Source organism: Sphaeramia orbicularis, chromosome 7 (genome assembly GCF_902148855.1).
Source record: "Sphaeramia orbicularis chromosome 7, fSphaOr1.1, whole genome shotgun sequence".
Lineage (NCBI taxonomy): Eukaryota > Metazoa > Chordata > Actinopteri > Kurtiformes > Apogonidae > Sphaeramia > Sphaeramia orbicularis.
The window spans coordinates 4,835,310-4,859,368 of NC_043963.1; the positions used below are offsets into that span (position 1 = coordinate 4,835,310).

Genomic DNA, 24,059 nt, shown 5'->3' on the forward strand with positions numbered 1-24,059 from the left:
CTTGTGTCTTTTTATTCATTTTTTGAACAATTTAAAACTAAAAATAACCTCGACTCTGGACCAAAACTCATTATTTTCCATTTATCATCATAATTATCGATATTATCTGATGTTAACATTTGACATGAAATCTGTGGTTTGAAATTATTCATAAAAGTCAAATTAGACAAAAACAATAATCAATAACATAAAAATGAATTAAAATAAGAAAAAAAAAATCATGTAAAAGCAGCAACATGATGAAAATGACAGAAAAGAGGACGATCACAAGCAAAATCCACTATAAAAGGAATGAAATATTCAAGTATTTTTTGTGTTTTAATGAAAATAAAATAAAGTTTAAATAGAAAAGACAGAAATAGATCTCAATAATGATATTTATATTTATCTAGTGAATAAGCAGAACATGTCCATGTCACTGATGCTAAAATATTAAACTCACAGCTGTTAAACAGAATAATAAATCATGTGGATGAAATGAACTGAAGACTTGAGTGAAAAACAGATTCAATGTGTGGCTTTGATTCTTTACTCACAGCTGATCCTGGTTTCATCGGCGTCGCCGCAGGAAGTGGCGTCAATACGTGTCCGCCCTGAAACAACCGAAACGCATTAAACCGACTCACAAACAAAGAAAACACATTCACCACTTATTCAACCACTGTTCAACTCCACAGCCTCATTCTGGGCTCTGATTGGTCAATCGTTGCGGCGTCCACAACCTGATAAAATCGTCTGAAAAAAATGCACCTTTTAAGGAAATGTGAAATAACTGAAAAATTGTTTTCTTGCAGATGTTTGTAAAAAATAGAATCCAAAAATAATATGAAAATAGTCCAATAAACACTGGATTATTTATTGGATTATTAATTGTCTTATTTATTGGACTATTAAATATATTTTTTATTAGATTATTTATTGGACTATTAATTGTATTATTGATTGTATATTGGGTTATTTATTGGACAACTAAATATATTTTTTTATTAGATAATTTATTGGATTATTAATTGTTTTATCATTGGATTATTTATTGGACTTTTAATCATTCTATGCATTGGATTATTTATTGGATTATTATTTTGCTGTTTATTGGATTTTTTAATCATTTTTTGTATTGGATTATTAATTGGATTAATAATTTCGTATTTATTGGGTTATTATTGAATTATTTATTTTCCTACTTATGGACTTTTAATTGTTTTATGTATTGGGTTATTATGGATTTTCAATCATTTAATGTATTGGATTATTTTCTTATTTATTGGATTATTTATTAGGTTATTTATTGGATTATTAATTGGACTTTTAATTGTTTTATATATTGGAATATTTTTCTTATTTATTGTATTATTTATTGGATTATTAATTTTCTTATTTATTGGGTTATTTATTGGATTCTTTATTGGACTTTTAATCATTTTATGTAATGGATTATTTATTTTCTTATGTATTGGATTATTTATTGGACTATTAATGGTCTTATTTATTGATATATTTTACGTTTTCTACACAAAAAACATTTTTCAAAAACAAGGTTTTGTTTTTTGAGATTCACTTTGTCCATCCATCCATCCATTCTCTTCCGCTTATCCGGGGCCGGGTCGCGGGGGTAACAGTCTAAGCAGGGATGGCCCAGACTTCCCTCTCCCCAGACACCTCCTCCAGCTCTTCCGGGGGGATCCCGAGGCGTTCCCAGGCCAGCCGAGAGACATAGTCTCTCCACGTGTCCTGGGTCTTCCCCGAGTCTCCTCCCGGTGGGACATGCCCGGAACACCTCCCCAGGGAGGCGTCCAGGAGGCATCCGAAACAGATGCCCGAGCCACCTCAGCTGGCCCCCTCTCGACGCGGAGGAGCAGCGGCTCTACTTCCGAGCTCCTCCCTGGTGACTGAGCTCCTCACCCTATCCCTAAGGGTGCGCCCAGCCACCCGACGGAGGAAACTCATTTCGACCGCTTGTATCCGGGATCTTGTCCTTTCGGTCATGACCCAAAGCTCATGACCATAGGTGAGGGTAGGAACGTAGATTGACCGGTAAATCGAGAGCTTGCCTCTCGGCTCAGCTCCTTCTTTACCACAAACCGACCGGTACAGCGACTGCATCACTGCAGACGCTGCACCAATCCGTCTGTCAATCTCACGCTCCATCCTTCCCTCACTCGTGAACAAGACCCCGAGATACTTAAACTCCTCCACTTGGGGCAAAGACTCCCCACCGACCCGGAGAGGGCAAACCACCTTTTTCCGGTCGAGAACCATGGCCTCGGATTGGAGGTGCTGATCCTCATCCCGCTCGCTTCACACTCGGCTGCAAACCGCCCCAGTGCACGCTGAAGGTCCAGGTTCGATGAGGCCACAGGACAACATCATCTGCAAAAAGCAGAGATGAAATCCTGTGGTCCCCAAACCGGACCCCCTCCGGCCCTTGGCTGCGCCTAGAAATTCTGTCCATAAAAATTATGAACAGAACCGGTGACAAAGGGCAGCCCTGCCGGAGTCCAACATGCACCTGGAACATTCACTTTGTGTTTCAGCAAATGAGTCGTTTGTTGTAAAACTACGACAGTCAAATACTTGACGGCAAAAGTAGTCGACATGTCGTTAGTGACATCATGCACTTTTATTTAAGGAAAAATGTTTATTTTATTGCCGATTCCATCTCTTATATATTTTGTTGTTGGATAAACTTTGTTAGACACTAGAATAATTTTGGCCAAAATTAACTTTTGTTTAAGGGGGAAAAAATATTTTATTGCTGCTGCAATATTCATTGAATATTAAACTGAATATTTGTTTAATAAACTTCATTGTTCATTCTTATTGTGAACATAATGTTCTCTTGAAAGGAAGAAAATATATTTTATTGGTGAAATAAATATAAATAAGAGCCTATTTTGCATAATCTAGCTGACTATTCATGACAGTAATTGATGAATGAATGTCTGTTTTTGACGTTTATTCCACATCATTAGTTTATTTGTTCTTTTGGGCAGACGAATGTATGGTGAGTTCAAGGAAATTAAATACAAATTTGACAATTAACAAACAAAACATTTAGAGAGATAAAGTTAATTAGTACTGATGGTCCTTATGGGAATGAGGTAGACGGTGTGTTCAGGTGTCGTTGGACTAAATCAAACTGGGTCTCAGTTACAGACTGCATTAAGAGGAACGCTGTAAAAAACCATGTTACATTGAACACATCATCCAGGCTCTACAGCGTTCTGTGGACATTACAGGGTTAATGACCGTCAAATGGGCCGTTCTGTCCAAGTCCCGGAGTCGTGTCCTCCTGAAGCTGAACTCACCGTCTCCGTCTGCAGAACGTGTCCACGATGGGGACACCTCTTCTGTCCAACCACGGTGTAGTACCACTGCCAGGCCTCAGGGTTGATGGGTTTCACCGACCGTCCCCAAAACCTTCAGAGACTCACGCTTATACCTGAAGACGAGGGGACCAAACAGAGGACAGACCATAGAGGACAAACCATCAAAGACCAGAGGACGGACTTGTGAAAAATAAATGATACAACAAAATCAAAAAAAAGTTGTGACTTAAAAGAAAACGAGACAAAGCAAAATAATAATAATAATAATAATAATAATAATAAATGATGAACAAGATGCAAAAACAATGAAAAACATGACTAAAACAAAGAAAAAATACAACCTGAAGAAAAAGATGCACAATGCAGAAACAGCGAAAAAAAACACAAAAAAGACAAAAATAACGAAAACACCAAATGTAAAATCTGAGGCAGACTGAAGCTGAACCACAGTTGGGTTAAAGGTTTATGTTGAAAAATTAAAACAAGAAAAGCACTCAGGAGAGCGCAGTCCTCCGCCAAGACAGATCCCCACCCCACCCCCCCACCCCATTTCTTCCTTGTGCCAGTATCAACATTCTCTGAAAATTTCATGAAAATCCATCCAATACTTTTTGGAGTTATCTTGCTAAATAAACAAACTCACACCACGCACACAAACCACACAAAGCAAAGTGATCACAATACCTCCTGGCGAAGTGTAAAAAAGGTCAAGACCATCTTTTTCAGAACCAACTACACAAACAGACTCACTTCTGGCCCGGGTCAGTGCCGTACTTCCTCAACAGCCTGATGGCGGCGGCGCCGTGTAAAACTTGGTCACATGGTATTTGTCCACGATCCTCCACATCCGGCTGACGTCGGGGTACGTGGCAGACCCTCAAACTGAAAAAAAACCCCCAAAAAAACAAAACAGAAAAGACTAAAACATCACATCAAGTCTCCTGTACACGTTTCTCCTCGCACGAGATGTTTAAAGGAAATAAGTTAAAACAGCGTTGGGTGGGCGGGGCTTACCAGGACGCTGGTGGCGCCGTTGGCCAATGGGCCGTAGGTGATGTAGGAGTTGTCCGGGTGATCCAACCAATGTCCGCCGTGCACCAGTGACACATCTCAGGCTGGTGGTCGAACACCAGCTTAAGGTGGTGGCGGTATAGAGCATGTACCCGCTGACTGTGTGGGAGACGCCCTGTTACCATGACTACGGGGCGAGGAGAGGAAGAAGAGGTTATGTTCCTTTGTATTATGTATGTGTTGTGTTCATTTTCCTTTGTATTTGTTTTATCATGTGTCTGTTGTGTGTTGCGTGTCCGTTGCGTGTCGTTGCGTGTCCGTCCTACCTTGGGCTTCCCGGTGGATCCACTCGTGTACAGGATGAACAGCGGGTCTTCGGACTCGCACCACTCGGGTTCGCAGTCGTCCGATGCCCCTCGCATCAGGACGTGGCCTAACAGCGGTCCACGTCCGGGTTCCACGGACCTGATGGAGAACGGGACATGAGGACGGAGACGGAACAGGGAGAACACCACCCAACACGTCAGTACACTCATCAGACCCCCATCCATCGACCCCTATCCTGCCCCATCTACCACCACCACCCCATCCCATCCACCTACCCCCGACATCCCCCATCCCACCTGCATCTACCCCCATCCATCTACCCACATCTACCACCATCCCAAACCCACATCTAACCCCATTCCCATCCATCTACCACCAACCACCCCCGCCCACCTGCATCTACCCCCATCCCATCCATGTACCCCATCTACCCATCCCATTCATCTACCCCAACAAACCTCTATCCATCTGCATCTACCACGATCTACCCAATCTACCCCATCCCATCCACGTGTACCCACTATCTACCCCCATCCCAACCCACATCTACCCCATTCCTATCCATCTACCACCATCCACCCCACCTACCTGCATCTACCCCCATCCCATCCACCCCCATCCCATCTATACCATCCACCCCCATCCCATCCCATCTACCACTATCTACCCCCACCACCCACATCTACCCCCCAGGTCATAGAGGACTACCCACTGCAGTGAAAGGAGGTTAGTGACACTAAGTAGAAGAACAGGATGAAAACGACGCATTAGAGAAAAAATACAACATTCACTTTCTGTTAATAAGAGCTGAAAACATCATCATCATCATCAGATGGATTTCATCTAATCTTTTTGTTTTAAATCATGATCTGCATCTATTTTCTCATTCATTTCAGTTTTTCCAAAACACACAGAAAAAGTCTGTTTTAATAAAAATCGGATTCAAATGAAAACCAGCGTCTCAATTTTAACGTCATATGTCACTGTTTCATGTTTTTTTTTTATCATTTTAGCTTTTGCTTTGTCACTTTACCTAATTTCGTCTTCTACATTATTTTCTTCTTTTTCATCTTCTTTTTTCATGTTGTTTTCATGTTGTTTTGTCTTAAAACCACTTTCATGGACTTACACCATAAAAGAAATAATAATCAGACATTTATCCTGATATTTATCAAAACTAACAGATGAGAAAATATTTATGACATTTTCACCTCCAATTACACTAATTTTAATCTAATTTTAATAATTTTAAGAAGGGAAAATGCTGAACCTGGGCTTCAATTTTTGCAAAGTCAGAGACAAAACCAGCCGTAAAATAAATCACAGCTTCATTAAACTAATTCAATTACATTAAGTGGCTTTTTGGATGCGTCTCATTCGCTTCCACTTGACCAAATTAAATCAATAAATCTGAAAAAACGACACTGAATCAACCTTGGTCTGATCTCCCAGAATGCATTTCACTGTCCCAGAATGAAAACACGTTCGATGTTAATGTACATTTAACAGATATCTGCTCTGTTTTAGATCAGTAAGAAACTCCAGTAAAAACATCTTTTTTGTTCATTTTATTGGTCATTTCATTAGATTTTTGTTAATTTTCTTTATTACTTTATTCATTTTTGACCACTTTCTTGATGATTTGATTTGTTTTTCTTCTCTTCTTTATTCATTTTTGTTTAGTTTTGATCATTTTGTTCATTTTCTTGTTCATTTCATTAATTTTTGTTCATTTCCTTGATCACTTAATTCATTTTCTTAATTTCTTTATTCATTTTTCTTCGTTTTCTTCACCACTTTATTAATTTTTGTTCATTATTTTATTCATTTTCCTTCAGCAATTAGTTTTTGTTCATTGATTTATTCATTTTTGTCCACTTTCTTAATGACTTGATTCAGTTTTCTTTTCTTTATTCATTTTTGTTCAGCTTTGATAATTTTATTCATTTTTTTCATTTTTTTGATCATTTCATTCATTTTTGTCCAATTTCCCTAATTACTTTATTCATTTTCTTAATTTCTTCATTAATTTATCTTCATTTTCTTCACTACTTTATTAATTTTTGTTCATTATTTTATTAATTTTCCTTCATTAATTTGTTTGTTTTGTCATTAATTTTTGTCCATTTTCTTCAAAAACCAGCTGCTATTTTAATCCATTATTGATCTTTTTTGTCAGTGTTTGATGCTGATGTGAAGATTTGATTCTTCAGGTTTAGTTTAACATCAGTTTTTACTGCATCCACTGTGAACAAAACAACCCATCGTCTAAACAGACACATTAATATATGAGTCAAGTACTGGTTTAGATGCAGCTACAGGACGTTATGTTAAAGGATCAGAACAGTGATTCTATAAACAAGTCCTAAAGAAAGACTAAGGTTCAGGAGTTTTAGTACAAAAATACAAAAACTGAGGATAATAAAGCAGGTTACCCTTTAACCTTTAACATTTTAAGTGACCCAGATACTACGGAAGAGGATTAGGACCATTGGGAAAAAAAAAAAATTAAGGTCCACTATATATATATATATATATATATATATATATATATATATATAGAGAGAGAGAGAGAGAGAGAGAGAGAGAGAGAGAGAGAGAGAGAGAGAGAGAGAGAGAGAGGAGAGAGAGAGAGAGGGAGAGAGAGAGATATATATATATAATTTTTTTTTTTTAATTATTATGAGAAAAAAGTCAGAGTTCTAAGAAAAAAATTCAGAATTCGGAGAAGTAAGAATTCAGAAAAAGCCAGAATTTTGAGATTAAAGTCACAATTCTGAGAAAAAAAAAGTCGTAATTCTAAGAAAAAGTCAGAATTTTGAGACTAAAGTCAGAATTCTGAGAAAAAAGTCAGAACTCTGAGTTTAAACTCAGAATTTTGAGATTAAAGCCAGAATTCTGAGGGAAAAAAATCTGAATTCTGAGGGGTAAAGAGTCAGAATTCTGAGTTTAAAGTCAGAATTCTGACCTTCTTCCACAGAATTCTGACTTTTCTGTCAGAATAACAATAAAAAATATATATTTGACTTTTTTTAAATTTTCCCAGTGGCCCTAATCCTCTCCCGTAAGATACAGATACACAGATAAAACTGTTGTTGTTGGATTTAATACCTTCAGGTTATAAAACCAGTGTAATGATCCTTTAAGCAAACGAAGAATCAAAACCTCAAACAGAAAAGGACCCTGGATCCGTCCTGATGATCAGGGTTAAAGAAAGGAGAGAAGTGTCGTTGCATTAGTCAGAAAAACACAGTGAAACGTCAGCATCATTTTGAGCCGTTCACGAAAACACAAACACAACAAAACAGTTCACGAAAAGAGAAACTGTTAAAACGACAAAACACAGAATTTACACTTTATTCTGGTGATTCCAGACAGAGCGACAGGATCATAACGATGAATCTAAACCACTCATGTTAGTCCAGGTTCCACAGTCAGCCATATTTGATCTAAAGCGGATCAGACCAGTAAAATAATAACATAACAAGAAAAGCACTTAGAGAGCGCAGACCTCCGCCAAGACAGATCCGACAGAAAAATAAGTGCAATTTTAACAATATTATGCCCGAACTTATCATTTAAACATGTGCATTACATACAAGGTTATGTAAACAGGTAGAATATGGTTAAAATGTTGGAATTTGGAACTAAAATAAGAACAATTTCTTCAATATTACATCTCAGCTTATTATTAACACAACTTACAGATCACAGTGGATCCACAAATACACAAAACATTTATTAACAGATAAAATATTGTTAAAATTCCACTTAATTTTCAAGATTTTTTTCACATTAAACCAAGTTGTCATTATTTATAGGTTATTATGTTATTTTCCTTTAGATCATATTGGTCTGAATGTGGAACCTGAACTAAAACCAGTTCAACACCATTAACTGTTAATATCTTCATATAGTCTTTTTATTTGTGAAGTTACATCTGATTTTAGTGTCAAAATGTAAAGAAAACAGAACAGATTTGCCTGCTTCGACTGTCACAATCACAGGAATAAAGCTGCTGTTTCCGGTAAAAAGAACAACTTTACTACGTGTTAAAAGTGAATCAAACTGAACTACTTCTGTTGATTCTTTTTAACCTTCAGCAGCGTTGTGTAAATTCTGGTGGTGGGTGGAAAATGCCGGTTAAAAAGCCAAAAAAACAGAGCTGAGGTGGGGGTTGAACGGGGGAGGGGGGAAGGGCATGAAAATACCTGAGGAACAGGACGAGTTTTCTTTACCCTCAATGTCTGATTCTCCTGTTGGACGATGACGAAGAAGGAGGAGGAGGAAGGACACGTTAATGAGGGACAGCGTTACTTCAACAAAAAAAAAACAAACTGAAGAACATAAAGTCTGAACCGAGGGAACACAACGTCATCGGACTGAATGACATGAGGAGGATTTTAGGACTGATTATGTAACACACGCTTCAGGGTCAGTTTCACCAAAAAAACGACCCAGAAAAACCGAAAAAAAAAACCACTGTTATTTTAACGTTAAAGGCTGGTGTTTTTATACGAGTTTAATCCACTGAAAAACAAACCAAAACCAGTGACGCTGATGGACATTTAGACGTAAAACTCAACTGTTTAAACGGAGGAGAAAAAAAACAAAATTTAGTCAAGTTTAGGTTTGAAAAAGGTTCAGTAAAAAAGATGAAAAGGACGTAAAGAGCGAAAAAATGTGAAGAAAAAATGCATCAAGGAGGAAAAAGACGCAACGAGATGAAAATGTCACTAACAAGACAAAAACGACATAAGAGACAACAAAACTACAAAGCGACAAGAAAAACAAAAAAAAAAAGTAAAAAAGATGCCACAAAAATAAAGAGGCAGCAAAACAAAAAGACGCAACAAGACAAAAACATCGTAAACTAGAAAAGCACTCAGAGAGCGCAGACCTCCGCCAAGGCTGATCAGTGGCCCCCCCATGGGCCCCCCCACGCCAAGGAGGTTATGTTTTTGCCAGGGTTTGTTTGTTTGTCTGTCTGTTTGTCTGTCCGTTAGTGTGCAACATAACTCAAAAAGTTATGGACAGATTTTGATGAAATTTTCAGGGTTTGTTGGAAATGGGCCCCCCCGTGGGCCCCCCCACCCCCGATCACCACCAAAATTTAATCATTTCTTCCTTATCCCATTTCCAACAAACCCTGAAAATTTCATCAAAATCTGTCCATAACTTTTTGAGTTATGTTGCACACTAACAGACAGACAAACAGACAAACAAACAAACAAACCCTGGCAAAAACATAACCTCCTTGGCGGAGGTAAATATGGCCCAAGTCGTAAATATCATAAACAACAATGGGAAAGAAAGACGCAACAAGACAAAAACAACACAAGACGTGACAAAATGAAAACAGAGTAAAAAAAACACGACGAAACATAAAAAAAGACGCAACAAGGCAAAATAGGCATGAGGCATGACAAAATGAAAACAGCGTAAGAAAAGATGCAACAAAACAAAAAAGACACAACAAGGCAAAACATGAGACACGACAAAATGAAAATAGCATAAAAAAATATGCAACAAAACAAAACAAGACGCGACAGGACAAAAACAACATGAAATGCGACAAAACGAAAAATGCGCAAAAAATACACGGCAAAACAAAAAAATGACGCAACTAGACAAAAACGACATGAGATATGTCAAAATGAAAACAGTGTAAAAAAGACCTGATAAAACAAAAAGACACAAAGACAAAAATGTTGTGACGCGACAAAATGAAAATCACGTAAAAAAAATATGCAACAAGACACAAACAACAAAACAAAAACAGTGTAAAAAAGACAAGACAAAAATGACATGAGACCTGACAAAAAAACAGCGTAAGAAAAGACGCAACAAAACAAAAAAGACGCAACAGGACAAAAACGACAAAATGCAACAAAATAAAATCAGTGTAAAAAAGACGCAACATGACAAAAACAACATGACACGACAAGATGAAAATGCCATAAACAAGACGCCAAAAGACAAAAAGAACATAAACACAAGATGAAAAAGTCAGACTCAAAAAAGACACGACAAAATAAAGACAAAAAAGATGTGAAAGGATGAAAACAAAGGCATAAAGACGGAAAAATCGTTAAAAAAAAATTTGAAAAAATATAAAGACATGAAAATATTGGAAAAGACAAAAAAAAAACTGCTGTTTTGTTTTTTTCTGTGTAATTTAAAACCAAAAGAAATCATCTGTTTTTTTTTCAACTTTGACTCAAAAACAAAACTGCGAATAAATAACGATTCTTTGTTAATCTGATAATTGTCAATGTTTCTGACTATCGTTTTTTCATTAAACTTCAGATGATACTTGTACTGGTTCTGGTTTGTTTTATTGGACTTAAGGACATTGTGTTGCCATGGAAACATCACCAGCTGTTTGTGATCCATCATCATCATCATGAAACTGACCCTTTGTTTGTTTGTTTTTTTAATACGATGGAACGAAGCGAAGCCATGACATGAAAATGAACATAAATAAAAGGTCAAAGTGTGAGTTTCAGGGCGCAGTGCATCCATGTGGACAGTAGGGGGCGTTTACCTGCAGGTCAGGACAGGATCTTTTAGCGGGCGGAGACTGAGACCCCTCCTCTTCCTCTTTGGACAGGTGTTTGAGCATGATGCACCTGTGGACGGGGTGTCCCCTAGTGGACGGAGGAGGACATGAACCAGCTGTAAGCCATTCAATCTGTGTGTGTGTGTGTGTGTGTGTGTGTGTGTGTGTGTGTGTCTGTGTGTGTGTGTGTCTGTGTGCATGTAAGTGGGTGTGTGTGTGTGTCTGTATGTGTATCTGTGTGCATGTGAGTGGGTGTGTGTGTGTGTGTGTCTATGTACGTGTGTGTGTGCATGTGTGTGTCTGTGTGTGTGTGTGTGTGTGTGCGCATGTGTGTGTCTGTGTGTGTGAGTGTCTGTGTACATGTGTGTGTGTCTATGTACGTGTGTGTGTGTCTGAGTGTGTGTGTGTGCGTGTGTCTATGTACGTGTGTGTGTTTGTGTGCATGTGTGTCTGAGTGTGTGTGTGTCTGTGTGCATGTGTGTGTCTGAGTGTGTGTGTGTCTGTGTGCATGTGTGTGTCTGAGTGTGTGCGTGTGTGTATGTGTGTGTGTGAACGTGTGTATATGTGTGTGTGCATGTGTGTATGCATGTGTATGTGTGTGTGCATGTGTGTGCGCATCTGTGTGTGTGTGTGTCTGTGTGCATGTGTGTGTCTGTGTGTGTGTCTGTGTGCTTGTGTGTGTGTCTGTCTGTGTGCGTGTGTGTATGTGTGTGTGTGTGCGTGTGTGTCTGTCTGTGTGCGTGTGTGTGTGTGTGTGTGTGCGTGTGTGTCTGTCTGTGTGCGTGTGTGTATGTGTGTGTGTCTGTGTGTGTGTGTTTTCAGTGTAAATACATGGGTGTGAATGGACTCATACTTGTCTTTGCATTTCTGCAGAGCGTCGTCGGCCAAAAGCTTCAGGTTGATGAGTTTATCTCCTCGGTAGAACCCGTCTGAAGGACACAACAGAACGGAACAGAAGAACCGTAAATAAACAGTGTCCTTGTCTGACGCCACAAACTAATGTTCTACCAGAATATTCACCTACATCTGCGGAGCATCGCTATAAGAAATAATACAAAATAATTATTTACTTATTTTGTCATGATTTATTTTTTCCCTCATTGTTTCTTTTTTTCTAATTTTTTTGGTGTGTTTTCCTTTCATTCCCTCTTTTCATCACATTCTATATTTTCCTCTTAGTTGCGTTTTGGCTTTTTTTTTCCCTCCTTATTTTCACTGCATTCTCATTCTCAGTTGTTTCCCTCTTTCATTGCCTTCTTGTCATTTATTTTTATCTGTGCTGTAGGTTTTTTTTTTTTTTTTTTTAACCTTTTTTCACTCCGTTCTTGTTTTAATCATTATTTTTGTTGCAGTCTCATTTTTTCCTTCTCATTGTGTTCATTTTTTTAAAACTTTTTCCTGATTTTTTTTTTTTTTTGGCTTTTTTAAAATCATACTCTTGTTTTCTGGGGGTTTTTCCCCCATTTTGAGATGCGTTTTTTTATTGTTTTTTTTTTTTTCTTTTCCTGCATTTTTATATTTTTTCTTAAGTTCTTTCCCATATATTGGTATCTTTTCCGTTTATTCCTTATTATCATCACATTCTGTATTGTCCTTCTTTAGTTGCGTTTGTCTTTTTTGCCTTATTTCATCATATTTGAGTTGTTTCCTTTTATTGTGTGTCGTTTATTTTTATCTAGGTTGTATTTTTTGCCTTTTCTCACTGTGTTTTTGTTTTGAATCATTATTTCGTTGCATTCTTATTTTTCGTCATTTCATTCATTCATCATCTGAAGCCGCTTTATCCTCACTAGGGTCATGGGGGTCGCTTGGAGCCTATCCCAGCTACATAGGGGCGAAGGCGGGGTACACCCTGGACAAGTCGCCAGTTCATCGCAGGGCCTCATTTCTTCACATTGTAATTTTTTTCCTTCTTTCACGTTTTATTTTCTCTACATGTAAATTTTTTCTATTATTTGTCTCATGTTTTCATTTTTTTCCTTTTCATCCCCTATTATTATGATTTTTGTCCTTTTCCTATAGAATTAAAGAACAGTAAAAAAGAACTGAATTTATACTGGAACCAAATGCTTCAAACATACAAACATTCACTTTATTTCTGTTTTTTTAGATATATTTGATTGTAAATACACATTCCTTTTCTCCGTACGGTGACTAAATAAATAAATAAGTGTTTGTGTTTACAGTTTTAGATTTGAGCCCAGTGTTTGTTTCCGTTTCAGTTTCAGTGTCGTGGCCTTATTAGCTTCATTACAACATAATAAAACTCCTCCTGTCAGTCAGGATGAGACACTGCTCACCGTCCAATCAGATTACAGCATTCAATGAGTGGGTATGACGATAAACGGCGGATTAACGGGTTTATATCCACAGACTCTAATCCAGTTAATGGCTCCGATGAACGACCAACGAACTGACGGTTAATGATTAAAACTGTCAGAAACATTAAAACCTGAATTTATGTCGGAATAAATGGAATAAATCTGAAACTTTAAAAGATAAAAAATAAAAATAAACTCTGTGCTCCTGCTTATTCATGATGATAAAACTCATCCTTTAAACTACATCCTGATATTATAAGAACTGTGTCATAACATAAAGACCTTATTTATCCTGTTTTAATTCTAATCATTATATCATTATTGTGATGCTTTTTTTTGTCTTTATGGTTTAGTTCATTTACGCTGTTACACTGTTTCTTCAGTTTTCATCTTATTGAATAAAATCACAGACTGAGCTCATTTTCAGGTTACATGACATGTCTCCAGAAATAACTGTAAAATAAATGTGACCAATATTCTGCCTGTTACTAAATGTTTTGTGTATTTGTATTTGATCCACTGTGATCTGTAAGTTATAATGTACATGTGTAAATGATAATAAAAATAATGAAAAAAAAAAGAACAAAACCAAACAAAGATTAAGCAAAATATTGAAAAAAAATTGAGAAAACCCAAAAAAAATTCAGCAAAATAATAAAAGAAAAGAACAAAAACGAACAAAAATCGAGTAAAATAATGACATGAATGAACAAAACCGATATGTGCAAATGTCGTAAGGAGTTATAAAATGTAACTAATTCAGAAGGAACTCAAACAGGTTGTAGAAATCCACTGGAGTTTTGTCCAAATGAATATAAAGAGTTTTTCAGCAGCTGGAGGGTTCAAATTCAAACTGTCTGAACTATTAGGGTCCAGACACACAAATAAATGAACCACAGACTGATAAAAGTGGGTTTAGACAAATATGAGCCTTTAAATCTTCTGGTGTTTCAGCGCTGTGGTCGTGTCTGCTGTGACTGAATGTTTTCACCTGCTGTGATGAGCAGCGAACACTGGGAGTCCATGATCCGTTCACACAGAGACTCAGCAGAAAAACCTGCAAACTGACCACAGATCACATCCACGGTTACAGGAAGCCACAGAAAATCCACACATCTGCATAACACTTCCTCACATTTACTGAACTACAGCTGAACACAGGTGATAATTACAGCATCTCTGCTCTAAAAAAACAAAACCCACATTCCTATTTTTTTTTTTACCTTTTTTTTTTTAACCTGAAAAAATGACTCCTTGAGATTAAAATGGTCTTTTCCAGAGTGTCCTGGCCATGACAGAATTAGACATAGGGCGCTCCACACTGCATACTCGAGTCTGTACCGTACTTGGACACTGTCACATCTTTCCCGCAGATGTTGCGTTCACAAGCACGTACAGAGATGAAACAGTAGGTGGCGGTGTGGAAGGAATTCTGTCGCAATCCTACAAACGCAGTAGTCAAAAGAAGACAAACCTTTACCTATCTGTTCGCCTGTTTGAGGAAAAGAGAAGCAGAGCGACCTTCGTTGTTGCTCGTATATCACCCAGTGGTTCGGTTGATAAGATGAGCCCATGCCACGCAAGGTTATTATCATTACTGAAAACTAACAAAATGACAAAAACTAGAATTGAAAAAAACATTTTCGTTAACTGAAATAAACAAAAACTATAATTCAAAGAAAAAACGATAACTAACTCAAACTGTATTGTGTGCTTACGAAACTAACTAAAATATATAAATATTATGGATAAAATTTCCTTCGTTTTCGTCTTTGTCAATGTCGGATTGATATGAAATCAATTTATTTCGCTCGGGCAATTTTAGCTAGCAGCACTTCACTCGTCTTCTGGTCCCCACTCTACCTGGAAACATGGAGACTAAAGTTGGGAGAAAGCAGCAGAGTCCTGTCTGGGATTTATTTGAATATGACAGCGAGAAGATAAAAGACATGAAAAAACTAAAACTAAACTAAAACTAAGCATTTAGAAAAAAACAAAAACCAATAAAAATTAGCAAACCTGCTCTAAAAACTCATTAAAACTAACTGAATTAGAGAAAAAAAAAGTCAAAACTAAATAAAACTAAACTATAATGAAAAATCCAAAACTATTATAACGTTGGTGCCGTGTGGATCCAAGGTTTTTTTCAGGAGACAACAGGAGCGCCATCTGTGGTCTCATGGTGATTAGGTCACTTCCGGACTCGGGCACGGATCGCATTCACACGGCATTGTACCAGACTGGAGTCCAGGCAGTCCGGACCCAGAACTACCTTCTCAACTGGACTCGGGTACGGTACTCGAGCACCGAACGGCTGCATTCACATGGATAAAATTAAGTGGACTCTGATATGGACTCGAGTACACTGTGTGAAAACGCCTGACTTTAACTTTTAATTACTTTTAATTAACTGACTTTAATACATTAGTTTTTGTGTAGAATCAGATTTCATATTTACGTCCCACTTCCACAAACTACTGCATAATTACTGAACACTTATCAGGAATTTAACCCTTTAAATGTCAGGATATTAACATTTTTTTAAAGACAATAACACACACACACAAAAAAAAAAATTATTTTTCATATACCAAATATTAGGTGGTTTAAACATGTTACAGATTAACCAAAATATAGAGTTTGGTGCTTCATTAGTTTTGTTTAATGTCAGATTTAACATTTCCTTCCCTCTTGAGTCATTCAGGATATGACATAAAACTATATTCTGACATTAGTCATTATTGTTTAGTATCCCAGACCCTTGTTAGAAAACAAACACCTGGATTCAACGTGTCCACAGACTTTTGTCCACATACTTAAGATCCAACATGGTTCATTAACTCCTTGAATGGTTTTTTCTTTTTGTTCAGACTGAGACTTTCATCTGCTGTTGATAATTAACTCTGTAAACGCAGACAGATTACAGTCGACCGGAGCCATAAATATGAGTCTGGAAGAACCTGTTCCACCATCGGTGTCTTCCTGCAGGAAAAACCGGTCGGATCAGAGTGTTACTGCACCGTCACATTCTTTGAACAGAGTCTAAATTTCACCAGGAAATAATCTGAGCCCATCTCCCACCACTGATACAGATTTCCTCGAAGAGACCATAAATGATGTCGGCACACCAATAAATATCAACCATTATCACATCATTATTTATTCAATATAACGGCTGATTTTTGTTTTTTAGACAAAACTGAAGGAACAAGAGGCTTATCTGTGATTTTCAAATAAATGTAAAAGGAATTTTTTAGACAAAAAAAGGAAATACAGATGAAATTCTTGTTTTTGTAATTTAGTCCATAATTTGTTCATTTCTTCATGTTGTTAAAGCATGTGTATGATGTTAATTACATACATTATATATAAACACTATTAACACACATGTAGCACAAGCAACGTGTACAAATATTATCCACAATAAAGAATATCTGTGTATTATGATAAAGAAATAGAAAGTTAAATAAATTAACTGGATATATTTTTTACCAAAAATAAATAACACTAGTTTACTTTATTTTACTGATTATTATTTATGTTTTATTGATTACGTTTTAATTGTAATTGTGTTTTTAACTTGTCTCTTTTGCATTTTTGTAAAGCACTGTGAATTGCCCTGTGTACAAACTGTTCTATACAAATACATTTGACGTGCCCAGTTTAGTAACAGTTCATCCATGAAAGGGTTAATCTGTGAAGTTTTTATGTCAGTTTTTTTGGACATTTTTGGACCGTCTAACTCACCACTATGGAGTGAACGGCGCCGATGCGAACGCACGCTAACATGGCGACGACCAGCTCGACCACCATGGGCATGTAGATGGACACCCGGTCGCCCTTCTTCACTCCTGTGGACACAAACAGATGGAGCTGGACGTTAGTCTGACGGTGGAACCTGGTGACTGTTTCCTTCTGGGTTTAGTTTTCGGTCGGACGTGTCGTACCCTGAGACTTGAGGACGTTGGCGAACTGACAGACCCTCTGCAGCAGCTCCCGGTAGGTGACGGTCGACTCATCACCGGGCTCGTTTCCCTCCCTGAAACCGACAGGCGCAAAAAAAAAATAAGAATGAAGACACGGCGTCCAATCACAGAACTGAACGGAACCTGTGTAAATGTACAAGAACAGACAGAAGAAAGTCAAAAACACCGCCATGTTTACAGACATTTTAGATTCAAGTTCAGCAAAACTGACGGAATCAGCTCAGTTTAATCACATTTTAAAACACGACGGTCGGTTTTAAATCAGACAAGCTTGGTTCAATGTTAGATATGAATAAATGAAACAGGCTGATGGAGACGTTCTGATTGGTCAGTTTCATCGGAGGCGTCGCCAGATGCTCCGTCTCCAACATCATTTTCATCAGAGCATTGTGTTCAAAGACTACAGGTGAGTTCATGAGGCAGAAACCACAGTTTGTGTTACGTTTTCTGGGTAAAACCATCATCTAGACCTCATATTATCACAGAATTCACCAAAATAAAGCAGAATATTTATGATCAAATCACATTTTAGTGACAGTCTGAGGCTCGACTCTGAACAGCAGATAAAAGACGTCATTCTTTATCACATCGCAAACCTGGAGATCTGTCTTTAACCTGGGTTTAACCTGGGTTTAATCCAGTTTTATTCATAAAAACTACTGGATCTGGAGTCTTCAGTGTAGCAGAAATGGAGGGTTGTTCTTTCCTTTGTGGTTTGGATGTTTGATCAGTTAAAAACAGACTCAAACTGGTAGAATTTCAGCGGGTTGTGAAATTCATCTCAGTCCTTTCCCCATTTTCACAACAGTCTCGTCGTTTGAGGAACCTGAAGGTCACGTTTATGTTCAAGTTCTGCAGATGAATGTATGAACAGGCATGAAAAGACAGAGGGGAAAAAAAACACAAAATGAAAAAAGAAAAAAAAAAAACACAAAATGAAAAAAACATCCCAGAAAAACACGTCCAACAAAGTCAGTGTTTAAGGGAAGACAGGATGTTAAGATGTAGAATGAAGTACTTTTACTCATATTGCAGTACTTTTCCATGACATGCATGAGTGCTTTTTCTCACTGTGCAGTATTTCCATAACATGTATTAGTACTTCTATTAGAACTTTTATAGTTTTATTTCACCAGTGCATGTATTAGTACTTCTACCTGTAGTGCAATATTTCCAGTGCACATATTAATACTTTTACTCATATTGCAGTTACTTCCACAGTGATTATATGTACTTTTAGTTGCAATAAAGTATTTCCAGTATAAATTAATACTTTTAATCATAGAGCAGCACTTCCACAGTGTTTATGAGTACTGTTACTGATAATACAGTACTCTCACAGTGATGAGTACTTTTAGTAGTGCAGTATTTTCAGTGTGTATTAGTACTTTTCTGCTTATTGCAGCCAGTGTTTGAATACTTCTAATAGTAGTAGTTGTAATGCAGTATGTCCATGGTGTTTATGAGTACTTTTAGTAGTAGTAATAGTGGTAGCAGTAGTAGTGCAGTATTTTCAGAGTGTATTACTACTTTTCCACATACTGCAACCAGTGTTTGAGTATTTTATTAGTTGTAATGCAGTATATCCACGGTGCTTATGAGTACCTTTAGTAGTAGTAATAGTAGTAGTAGTGTTAGTAGTAGTGCAGTATTTTCAGTGTGTATTAGTACTTTTCTGCTTATTGCAGACAGTGATTGAGTACTTTTATTAGTTGTAGTTATAATGCAGTATATCCATGGTGTTTATTAGTACTTTTAGTAGTAGTAGTAGTAACAGTAGTGCAGTATTTTCAGTGTGTATAAGTAGTTTTAGTAGTAGTCATAGTAGTAGTGCAGTATTTTCAGTGTGTATTAGTACTTTTAGTAGTAGTAGCAGTAGTAATAGTGGTGCAGTATTTTCAGTATGTATTAGTACTTTTCTGCTTATTGCAGCCAGTGTTTGAGTACTTTTATCAGTTGTAGTTGTAATGCAGTATGTCCATGGTGTTTATGAGTACTTTTAGTAGTCGTAGTATTTCCTCTGCTGGTCGTAGTACTGTTACTGCAGGTTGTGAATTCTTTATAAACAGCTGAATAAACTGTTTGAATCCATAGTTCAATATAATCCATCAGATCCTGGTTCAGTCCTCTGGTGGATTGTCACATTGTGTGTATTTCTGGTTACGTTTTGTAGTACATGTGTGTATTTGTACATGTTTTTTTTTTCCTTTATTGCTCAACCTTTTGGCTCCACTCATCGTTCTGCAAACACACGTTAGCTCCTCCTTCTACAACCCAAATTAAAAAACGAATGAAACTGCAGTAAAAACAGGGATTACACAACGTCAGAGCAGATCGGTGTTGAATCACAGTCATTTGTCAACGGTGTGTGTTGTCAGTGTGGGTTTTCCAGTACAGTGTGTGTCTGTGTGCGCTGTGGGCGGAGCTGCATATCTGGAAGGTCTCTGTGACCCGTTTGGAAACTGGGGGCTGATGGGAGTTACATTCACTGAATAACTGACGGCTGATAATGGTTTAAACACGGAGACATGAGCTGAACCAAGTCAGTTCACGACATTAGTGACACAAAAACACCACCAACACGACAAACACCACAAAACCACCACCAACACGACACAAATACCACAAAACCACCACCAACACGACACAAACACCACAAAACCACCACCAACACGACACAAATACCACAAAACCACCACCAACACGACACAAATACCACAAAACCACCACCAACACGACACAAACACCACAAAACCACCACCAACACGACACAAATACCACAAAACCACCACCAACACGACACAAACATCACAAAACACCACCAACACGACACAAACATCACAAAAACACCACCAACGCGACACAAACATCACAAAACCACCACCAACACGACACAAACATCACAAAAACACCACCAACGCGACACAAACATCACAAAACCACCACCAACACGACACAAATACCACAAAACCACCACCAACGCGACACAAACACCACAAAACCACCACCAACACGACACAAATACCACAAAACCACCACCAACACGACACAAACACCACAAAACCACCACCAACACGACACAAATACCACAAAACCACCACCAACGCGACACAAACACCACAAAACCACCACCAACACGACACAAACACCACAAAACCACCACCAACACGACACAAACATCACAAAACCACCACCAACACGACACAAACGTCCTTCACTACCTCGTATATGTCCTTTACTACCTCATGTATATCATTTACTACCTCGTATATATAATTTACTACTTCGTATATATCCTTTACTACCTCGTATATATAATTTACTACTTCGTATATATCCTTCACTACCTCATATATATCCTTCACTACCTCATATATATCCTTCACTACCTCGTATATATATCCTTCACTACCTCATGTATATCATTTACTACCTCATATATATAATTTACTACTTTGTATATATCCTTTACTACCTCATATATATCCTTCACTACCTCGTATATATCCTTCACTACCTCGTATATATCCTTTACTACCTCACGTATATCCTTTACTACCTTGCGTATATCCTTCAGTACCTCGTGTATATCCTTTACTGCCTCATATATATCCTTTACTACCTCGCATATATCCTTTACTACATCACTACCTCGTATATATCATTTACTACCTCGTATATATCATTTACTACCTCGTATATATCATTTACTACTTCGTGTATGTCCTTTACTACCTTGTATATATTATTTACTACCTCATATATATCCTGTACTACCTCGTCTATATCTTATTACCTCGTATACATCCTGTTGCATATATATTCTTCTATCTGTGGTACAGAGTTGATCTTTTGTATATTCTCGTATTTCTTTGTACTTTTGTATATTGTCAATAGTTTCCAGTATAATTTTTGTGTAATAGTTTTATATACAGTCTTTTTGCACATTAAGAATCTGCAGTTGAACTAAAAAAAAAAAAAAAAACACTACTCCAATACCGACAAGTCATTTTTCTGCTGCCGCTGCTTTTCCTTTTTATTTCGTGGTGATAATCGCGTCAATAATGATGTCAAATTATATCTTTAACTGAAAAGCAGAATATTTATTTGCGGTAGGATGATCACAAATGTAAAATCATCTATAAACGCTGGAAAATAGAGCCTTCATTATGTATAGACGCATTTATCAGACACGTGTATGAAAATGAAAACCATGAGTGAACTGAGTGATCAGTGACTTGTCCTCAGTCTAACATCAGCCGATAATGCCGACATTAAGGTGGCGCAACAGCGTCGTTTCCCGTTTGCTGATCTGATGATTAAATAGGTTTGTGTCCACACCCAAAGTCTACAGAGTCTGTTGATAATGTGACTTTGGACTGACACGAGTACAGGTAAATATGAGGCTTAAAAATGAATCCACAGACAGAAACAGACTGTAAATAAACCACAGAACTGGTACAAATCTATAATGTAAACCTCACATGTTCAGTATGGACCATAAGGTGGAGGTTTGATTAGAATCCAACACATTAAAGGTCTCAGGTTTGGGATATTTTGCAGAATAAGATCAAACCTGACAGAAACAAATGCATTTTCTCCTAATGTAATATTTTAATCCACAAATAAGATGCTGTGTGTCAGTTCTGAGACGTCGACTCTGTAGAAAAACAGCTGGTGTTGGAGATATTCTTATAAAAGTTTAAAAAACATGATTTGAGCCCTTTTCTCACATATTGTAGACCAAACTAATTTATCAATAATGAAAATAGTCAGATAAATTGAGGATTAAAGCCTCTAAAAATCCAAAAGTTGCACATTTTTAACTCTCAAACACCCAAACATCCACCATCGACTTCAACCATCTACTGATGCAAACAGTTTAATACTCGTTGATCCACTAATCCTATAAATACATGTAAATAATTGGAGTTAAATACAGTTAAATTCATCTTTTCTTGGTCATCAGATGTGACCCATTTGGACATTCAGAGGACACAACATGATCTTCCAGGGCTTTATAAACATACAGATGATCGGGAAATTAAAAATAGGAAAAATACATGATTTAGACTGAAAAATGCTAAACACAGATGATAATATTGTAATAAATAGTGATAAATTATGCATAAAGTAGTGTATTATCTGCATGTTACAACATTTGACGAGTATAACACGTCCAAATTAAATATTAAAAGGACCTACAGTTGACCCCTGGGGAACTCCATTTAAATTATATTAGAGTAATAAATGACATTTTATTCAGTAATGACCATTTGTAGATTTCTAGTTTTTTTTCATTCCTGCCTCAGGTGGTTCATCTCCTTGGTTCACACTGAAAAATGCAATTGGAAAATATAATAAATGGTGATAAGTCACTTAGAGAACATTAAAAGTGGAGAAAAAAGTAATTTGGAAGTTGCCACTAGGGTTAATGTACGGAAGAGGATTAGGGCCACTGGGGGAAAAAGAAGGGAAAAAAAAAATTAAGGTCCAATATTTTGATAATTATTATTATTCTAAAAAAAAAGTCAGAATTCTCAGATTAAAGTCAGAATTCTGACTTTTTTTCTCAAAATTCTGACTTTTTTTTCCTCAGAATTCTGATTTTAATCTCAGAATTCTGACTTTGTTTTCTGAGAATAATAATTTAAAAATATATAATGGACCTTTTTCATTTTTTTTTCCAATGGCCCTAATCTTCCTCCGAAATTAATGTGAGTTAGACCACATTTACATTTTATACAATGCTCTTTATTAAATACTAGATTTACACCGAGTTCAAGAAAGGTAAAAATTATTGGAGTAGGAAAGTTTGTAAGAAGAGCTGAATAAACAGTTAATGTTAAACATTTATATTTGACTGATATTCTGATAACTCATGAAATAGTTTATTTTCTGTTCTGTTGTGAAATTACAAAATATAAAACGAGTTATTTTTTATCTGCTTTAAAGAAACTTTCCCTTTTTGTTGCATTTCCTCAGTGTCAGAACAAGTTTCTTTCAGGCATCGCTGTCGAAGCCGTTCAGTCGTTCCCAAACATTCCTTAACGAACATCCCCGGCCCCGCCCCCCTCACCGCCTCATCCCCAGATAACCTTGGTTTAACGGCGCTGTCGGGCGGCGTTCAACTCATCTCCGTTCATCTCCGACTTTCACATCCAAACACATCAACAACCGGAGGCGAGCGGCATAGTACGAGACGAGACGAAGCGAAAGAGGCAGAAAAGCCACCGAGAGACGAAATAAAAGGGTGAAAGGGAGTCAAATGCCTCCGAGGACCAACAGGGACGAGCGGAAAGTGAAAGAGGACAATAGAAGAAGACGAGAAGCAGCAGTAAAAGTCCAGGAGACAAAGGAGAGAGGACGAGTGAAGCTCCATTCATCCATTCATTCATTCATCCATTCAAACAGAAACACAAAGAACTCTTCCATGAATCTACTCCAAATGAAAAACTGAATAAAAACAACCACATGGAAACAACTAATGACTCAGAATCATTAGTTATCGTCCATGAAAACA

At 37.2% G+C, this 24,059-nt stretch overlaps 1 protein-coding gene across 1 annotated transcript in view; it reads right to left on the reverse strand.

The window, feature by feature from the left end:
- LOC115422199 (acetyl-coenzyme A synthetase, cytoplasmic) overlaps window positions 1-24,059 on the reverse strand; it is a 40,607-nt gene that overhangs the window by 7,561 nt on the left and 8,987 nt on the right. The window contains 17 exon segments of the mRNA XM_075353485.1: window positions 537-593; window positions 3,309-3,398; window positions 3,400-3,442; window positions 4,080-4,125; window positions 4,128-4,196; window positions 4,199-4,211; window positions 4,344-4,397; window positions 4,400-4,467; window positions 4,470-4,515; window positions 4,667-4,774; window positions 4,777-4,805; window positions 8,869-8,923; window positions 11,215-11,317; window positions 12,083-12,158; window positions 14,542-14,614; window positions 17,298-17,401; window positions 17,498-17,589. Of these exon segments, the coding sequence (XP_075209600.1) occupies window positions 537-593; window positions 3,309-3,398; window positions 3,400-3,442; window positions 4,080-4,125; window positions 4,128-4,196; window positions 4,199-4,211; window positions 4,344-4,397; window positions 4,400-4,467; window positions 4,470-4,515; window positions 4,667-4,774; window positions 4,777-4,805; window positions 8,869-8,923; window positions 11,215-11,317; window positions 12,083-12,158; window positions 14,542-14,614; window positions 17,298-17,401; window positions 17,498-17,589 (1,126 nt within the window).